Below are 7,099 nucleotides of genomic sequence, written 5' to 3' on the forward strand. Positions count from 1 at the left end.
CACCTTGTTAGGCCCTTCCAAGTTAGGCTGAAGCTTTTCTTATTTGGCCGGCATAGAAGCAACCAGCTCCCTCAGGACTAGGTCTCCTACTCCGAACGACCTTTTCTTAATGTTGGAGTCATAATGTTGGGCTGCCTGTAGTAAGTATTTCATATTCCTTTAGTGGGAAGCTTCCCTTTCTTTTTCCAGTAATTCCACGTTCGCCCTTAGCCCAAAACTGTTAGTTTCCATATTGTAGACCTCAACTCGGTACGATTCCAATCCTACTTCGACTGGGACCAGGGCTTCGGTTCCATAGACCATTCTGAAAGGAGTTTCCCCCGTTGAAGTCCTAGGGGTCGTTCGGTAGATCCACAAAATCCAAGGAAGTTCTTCTGACCACCTTCATTAAGCTTCGCCCAACCTCTTCTTTATCCCTCGAAAGATTACTTTGTTCGCCGCTTCGATTGCCCCATTCCCTTGCGGATGGGCGACTGAGCTGAATCTTTGTTCAATTCTGAAGTGGTGCAGGAACTTGCGAAACTTGTTTCCAATAAATTGAGTCTCACTATCCGAGATGCAAGTCTTCAGAATTCCGAATCGGATAATAATCTGTTCTAGGAAGAACTTTTTTGCTGTTTCTTCAGTTATGGCCGAAAAAGGTCGGGCTTCGACTCACTTGGTCATGTAATCAATGGCAATTATGCAGTACTTGTTTTGCTTCGTGCTAGTTGGGAGAATGCCAACTATGTCCACGGCCCACACGGCGAAAGGAATGGGACATAGAACGGAAGTCATTTCTTCTGGGGGCTTCCTCGGGACAGTGGTGAACAGTTGGAACTGTACACACTTCTTGGCATACTCGCTGGCGTTGGCCTTCAGGGTTGGCCAAAAGAATTCCTGGCGAAGGATTTTGAAGGCGAGGGACCGACCAGCCAGATGCTCGCCGCAAATTCCTCCGTGCACTGCCTCAAGAGCTTGGCGTTGTTCTTCGGTGTTTAGACATCTCAAGAGGGGCTGACTGACTGATCGGCGATACATCCTCCCATTAATGATAGTGTAGCTCGACGCTCTGTACTTTATCTTTAGCGCCTCCTTTCGGTCCGGAGGTAGGATACCCTTCTCCAGAAAGTTCCTTAGGGGAGTCATCTAATCGTTCCCCCCGCGAATCTCCAGACATTCTTTCTTCTCGATCGAAGGCGTCTTGGCTTCGGTGAGGTAGATGGAACCAGTTAGGTTCTGTGTCTCAGCCGAAGCTAGCTTGCAAAGGGCGTCTGCCCGTCCATTGTTCTTCCTGCCAATTTAACTTAGCTCAAAAGTTTCAAATGATAGAGAAGCATCTTTTACCTTGGTGGCGTAAGCTTTCGTCCGAGGGTCTCTCTGCTCATATTCTCTAGAGAAGTGCTTTACAACCAGCATAGAGTCGCTGAAGGCCCTTAGGTGCTTCGCCTCAAGGCTTCGGACCAGCTTCATCCCTGCGATGAGTGCTTCGTACTCTGCTTCATTGTTCGTCAGAGGAAAGTCGAATCTTATTGCATGGCATATCTCGAACCCTTCGGGGTTGGAGAGTATTAAGACGACCCCACACTTTTTTCCAGCTACCGACCCATCTACAAAGAATTTCCATTTTCCTGGAGTCCGAATGAGCTATTCGCCGGGCGCGAGGTCCTTTGACCCCGAGAATGTGCACTCAACCACAAAGTCAACCAGAGCTTGGGCCTTGATCGCCGTTCTGGGGACATACTCAAGATCAAACTCCCCAAGTTCGATGGACCAAGCCACTACTCTTCCCGAGGCTTCGGGCCTTTATAAAATCTTCTTCAAGGGTTGACTGGTGACGATTTGAATCGTTCAGCTTTGGAAGTAATGTCGCAATTTTTGGGAGGCCATAACCAACCCATATGCAAATTTTTCGGTATTGGGGTACCTCGTCTCTGCATCCTTGAGGACATGAGACACGTAGAACATAGGGTGTTGATTGCCTTCATAATTTTTCACAAGCACTGCCCCTAAGGTTCTGTCGGACACAACCAAGTGAAGCTGGAGGGTTTTCTTCGGGTCAGGCCTCATTAAGAGTGGTGCCTTAGTTAGGTATTCTTTCACTTCTTCGAACACCCTTTGACACTCGGGCCCCCACTCAAAATTCTTTGATCCTTTAAGCACAGCGAAGAAGGGGAGTGCCTTTTCGGCTGATCTGGAGATGAAACGCCGAAGGGCGGCGAGTCGGCCGGTCAGCTTATGGATATCTCTGATGCATTTAGGGGCTTCCATATTAATAACTGCTTCGATTTTTTCAAGGTTCGCCTCTATCCCCCGAGCGCTGACCTATAGCCAAGGAACTTACCACTGGAGACTCTGAAGGTACATTTGTTCGGATTGATCCTCGTGGTGTTTCTTCGGAGTATCTCGAAGCACTCTTTCAAGTCTTCGGCATGATCTTGGAATAGTGACTTTACAATCATGTTATCCACATATGCTTCCATGTTCCGAATAATCTGCTCTTTAAAGACCTTGTTTACCATTCACTAGAATGTGGCTCCAACGTTCTTTAGTCCGAAGGGCATTTTACTATAAGCATAAGTCCTCTTCGGAGTTATGAACGCTGTCTTGGGCACATCCTTGTCATTCATAACAATTTGACGATATCCAGAAAAAGCATCCAAAAAACTAAGTACCACGTATCCTGCTGTAGCGTCTATCAGCTGGTCGATGTTGGGCAAGGGGTAGTGGTCCTTCAGACATGCTTTATTGAGGTCCGCATAATCCACACACATCCTCCACTTCCCATTTGACTTCTTGACAACCACCATATTGGCTAGCCAGTCGGGGTATTCAATTTCCTCAATAAACTTGGCTTCCAACAGTTTTTCTACTTCGGCTTCTATAACCTTCTGTCGTTCGACAGCAAATATCCTCTTCTTCTGCTTCACCGGTTTGGCCTCAGACTATACATTCAAGTAATGCTTAGCCGTCTTGGGATCCAAACCGGGCATGTCCTCCGGCCCCCATGCGAACACATCATGGTATTGCCGAATGACGGCTACTACCTTTTCCTTCAGATCTGCCCCTATATTTTTCCCAATCCGAACCATTTTTCCCGAATGGCCTGCGTACAGTTCTACCTCTTCGGTTTCCACCAAAGGTTCGGAGATCGGGCTCGAGAGATTTGCTCCAAACTTTTCCAACTCAATATTCAATATTTCACGGCTTCCACTGGGCTCAGCTTCGGCCCGCTTTCTTTTTTCGATTTCGTCCAGCCCTCCGTATTCCTGATCCTTCTCCAGGTCCTCAAGCATTATGATTCTTGCCATTTTTTGATCGCCCCTCATTTATCCTACCCCTTTTTCGGTTGGAAACTTGAGTTTAAGATGGGGTATACACTCCACCGCTTCAAAGGTCGACAGGAAAGGTCTTCTGAATATGGCATTGTATGGGCTCTTAATCCGAATTACATAGAACTTCACCGGCTTCTCAACAATATTTGACAATTTGCCCAGGAGTACAGGGAGCGTGATTGTTCCCTTAAACTGAATGGGATGTCCTCCAATGGCGTAAAGGGGAGCCTCGTTGCAGGGCTCTAACTATTCTTCGGCCAAATTTATCTTGCAGTAGGTTTTGTGGAACAGTATGTTGGCCGAACTCCCAGTATCCACCATCACCTTCCATATTTTATTCTGCCCGATGATAGGATTTATAATGAGAGGGTCCTCATGCGAGCGAATGACATCCTCGTAGTCTTTAGTGCTGAAAGTTATGGGCATGTGGGGGTTAGTCTGACCGAACTGATAGAGATTGTACACTTGTCGGGCGTATTTTTTCTTGGCTGTCTTGCTATCCTTGTCTAGGATGCTGCCCCCATATATAGTTTTTACCTCGCCCCTTATCTTATCCCTTCGTTCTGGCTCCTCGGCCTCTGCCTCCTCCTCCTCTTCATTCTCCTTCGGCCCAAGTCTGTCTCTCAGATCTCGGACGAACTGATTAAGTTCGTCGTCTTTGATAATACGCTCAATGAGCCTTTTGAGGTGATAGCACTCATCGATATTATGCCCTTATCCTTATGGTAGTCGCAGTATTTGTCGGGGTTCTTCTTATGGTTTGGGACCTTCATTTTTTCTGGTCGAACGAATCCAGGCTTGCCCTTGATTTCATGAAGAATCTTGGAGATCGGCGCATTCAAAAGGGTGAACACGATCGAATCTCTATCTCGCCTCCGTTCGGCCCCTCGATCCGTCTCTTTTCTTCCTTCTTTCCTTCCTTCCCTTCGGTCAGATCCTGATCTTGAGCCTTCGTATTTGTCAGCTCGCTTCGATCGGTCATCCCTTCGGGAATCCTTATACCCTCCAATACTCTCCATTTTTCGGCGAATGTTTTCGCCCCTCACATATATATCATTCAGGGATCTAGGGGGAAATCGTAAAGAGATGAACGAAACTTTTTACCTTTATAGGGGTCCAGCCCCGCCGTCAAGAAGCCCATTGCTTTGACCTTGTCCAGGTTAGTAACCATTCCAGCTTCCTCCTTAAACCGAGCGAGATAATCCCCCAACTCCTCATTCACCCTCTATCTGCAGTGGATCAGGGCTTCAGTGTCCTTCGCCTTTCGGCACAGGTGAGAGTAGTACTTCAGAAACTTCCTTTTTAGTTGCTCATAGGATCCAATAGACCTAGGCTTAAAGGATTTGTACCACATCGAAGCTGACCCCTTCAGATAGGTCTTGAACATTTTGCACAGCATGATATCATTATGACCCATCCCGATCATTAGCAGCTCGTACTTTTCGCAGTGGCCCTCAGGGTCTCCCTTCCCGCCGAACTCACTCATCTTAAGGGATTGTCTTTCTTCGCCCGGGGGATCGATACTGTTTAATTTCTTGGGTCACGACCGGCTCCCTATCGGCCCTCCTATCGCCGAACAAGGCCTTTTCTAGGCGAGTGAGCCTGAGGCGGGAGCCGTCGGGCTCCTCGTCAGAGTCAAATGAGAAGGGTTGCGTCGTTCTCTTCCTTCAGGGATGCGAATCAGAGTCAGACTCATCTTCTTCATCATGCGCCCTTCGATCTCTTCTATCCTTTTTCGTTCTTCCCTGCTCGTCGGCCTACATTGCTTCACATAGGGTCTTTTCTTGCAGTTCAATTTCTTCCCTTTGAAGCTGCAGGTTTCGGCCTCCGTAAAGATAGCTTCGACATAGACCTAAAGAGAATGTGAGGGTTTGTACCCCCGATTCACCTCCGGTGTAAGAATAAGAATCTGGTTGTAAAATGGGTAGAAAATACAAAAAAAGCAGAGTATTTTTTAGAAAATGTGTGTATATTTTGTCTTACTTTTCAATGGGTTTTATACCCAATTTTTTCATGAATGCTCATCCGTTACTCAACATTAAGGAGGGAGTGAAAAGGAGGTGTTATGTCCCTTCTGTATTCCAAAGTTTGGGGATAAAGATGGGCCTCGACCTGAGGTTCTCCGTGGGACTTCGGCTAATGGGCCTGGTGGACCTTCGGCCCAATAGTTCAATCGTCCAATGAGCCTTCGTTCAGTGGGCCTTATTGGGCCTATAGCCAACACTAACATGTTAACTTTTACTAATATGATTATTTAAAAGTAAATCGACGCTCAGATGAATACTAACTAATGTGAAAATAAAGTATAAAGAGAGCACAAGTCAACAAGTTAATTCGTGTTAGTTAAGATTTAACTGTATAAAATTTTAAAAAGTAATATAATTTTTCTAATTATTACCAAGATTTGGTAATTTTAGTATAAAAATAATTGATAGCACGTGTGAATGAGATTAAAATATCGAATTAGTATTTGTTGTACGAAACACAGATTGAAATTAATATATTAATGTAAAATATTAATTTGGTACTTGCAAAGAATAATTATTTAATTAAAAGGAATTGAATCAAATTTAAAATTTTTCAGAATATTTTAGTTTCGCATTGTTTTACTTGTTATAGAAATCTAACATATTAATTTTATTTTTGTGAAACGAATTGTATAATTATCTTATGAACGAAATATTTGTTATTTTTTTAATATTTAATTAATACTATTTGATATTTATCTTGTAATTAGGTTTTTCAATATAGTTTATTTAATATTACTTAATTATTGATAAAAAAAATAGTTCTTAAATTAAAAGTAAATAGAAGATTGGATGAACACTAACTAGTAGAAAACAAAATTTAGAAATGATAAAAGTCAATTTGTGTTAGGTGAGTACCATTTGGTACTTTGTCCTTCCATAATTTTGTACTACAATAAAATATGATTTCACTTTATTAATAAAGTTTATATATTTTAATTATCTCATGAACCAAATAATAGTTATTTTAGATAATTTAATATTAAATAATTATTCTTAAAAAATATTTTTTTTAATTAAAAAATAAATAGATATTTGGATAAATACTAACGAATAAATTAAAGTTGGGATTCAATAGAATTCAATTTGCGTTAGATAAGTACCAAAATTTGGTAATTTGGTATTTCGAAATTTTTGTGCACCAATAAAACATGTTTTCACTTATTAATAAATAGTATAGATTTATTAGTTAAAACGTTATAGGTTATGTTAAGAAACCAACTTCTTTAAACGTAATTAAGCTAGTAAAGGTTATATATATCGTTAGGGTCGACCCTGAGTTATAAGATGTCTCATGCTATCATATATTTTTTTGGCCCCGCTGATAACTCACGATTTAAAAATTATTCTTCTCGCATTTTTGCTGGCAAAATCATCAATCAATCTTAGAAATTAAAATTTTCATATCCTTCTTTATTGATATCATAGCTAACCCATTTAATTGTTCTTGTGACATACTGAAGGGGAGATACGATTTAATCAATTTTATCTTGAAAAAACTTCATTCTACAGAAGCCACTATAACCGGAATGGTTAACAATATAATATAAGTAATTATTGCACCAGAATAACAACCTTCCATATTTTTCAGATAGTTCAACATATCAAACACCTTTTTCACTATGAGTAAACATTTTTTTTAAAAAAAAATTAACTCAATAAATATAATATTTTCATCAATATCAGAATCTGAATCATTCTTTAAAAATTCTTCAAGAGTCATATAACTTTCAAATTATCGTCACTTAAACATTTCGA

The 7,099-nt window shown here is 41.8% G+C and overlaps 1 protein-coding gene across 1 annotated transcript; it reads right to left on the reverse strand.

Annotated features, from left to right (window-relative positions):
* Positions 1–654: 654 nt before the first annotated feature.
* On the reverse strand, positions 655–1,128 carry LOC141703805 (uncharacterized). The gene has a single exon (XM_074507240.1). It carries the CDS (start codon positions 1,126–1,128, stop codon positions 655–657), a length of 474 nt encoding a protein of 157 aa, XP_074363341.1.
* Between the last annotated feature and the right edge of the window lie 5,971 nt (positions 1,129–7,099).

The sequence above is a fragment of the Apium graveolens genome, chromosome 2 (genome assembly GCF_009905375.1).
Source record: "Apium graveolens cultivar Ventura chromosome 2, ASM990537v1, whole genome shotgun sequence".
In the NCBI taxonomy this organism is placed as follows: domain Eukaryota; kingdom Viridiplantae; phylum Streptophyta; class Magnoliopsida; order Apiales; family Apiaceae; genus Apium; species Apium graveolens.

Excerpts from the sequence above, each read along its gene's own strand:
- LOC141703805 (XM_074507240.1), bottom strand. The coding sequence starts at position 1,128 with ATGACTCCCCTAAGGAACTTTCTGGAGAAGGGTATCCTACCTCCGGAC.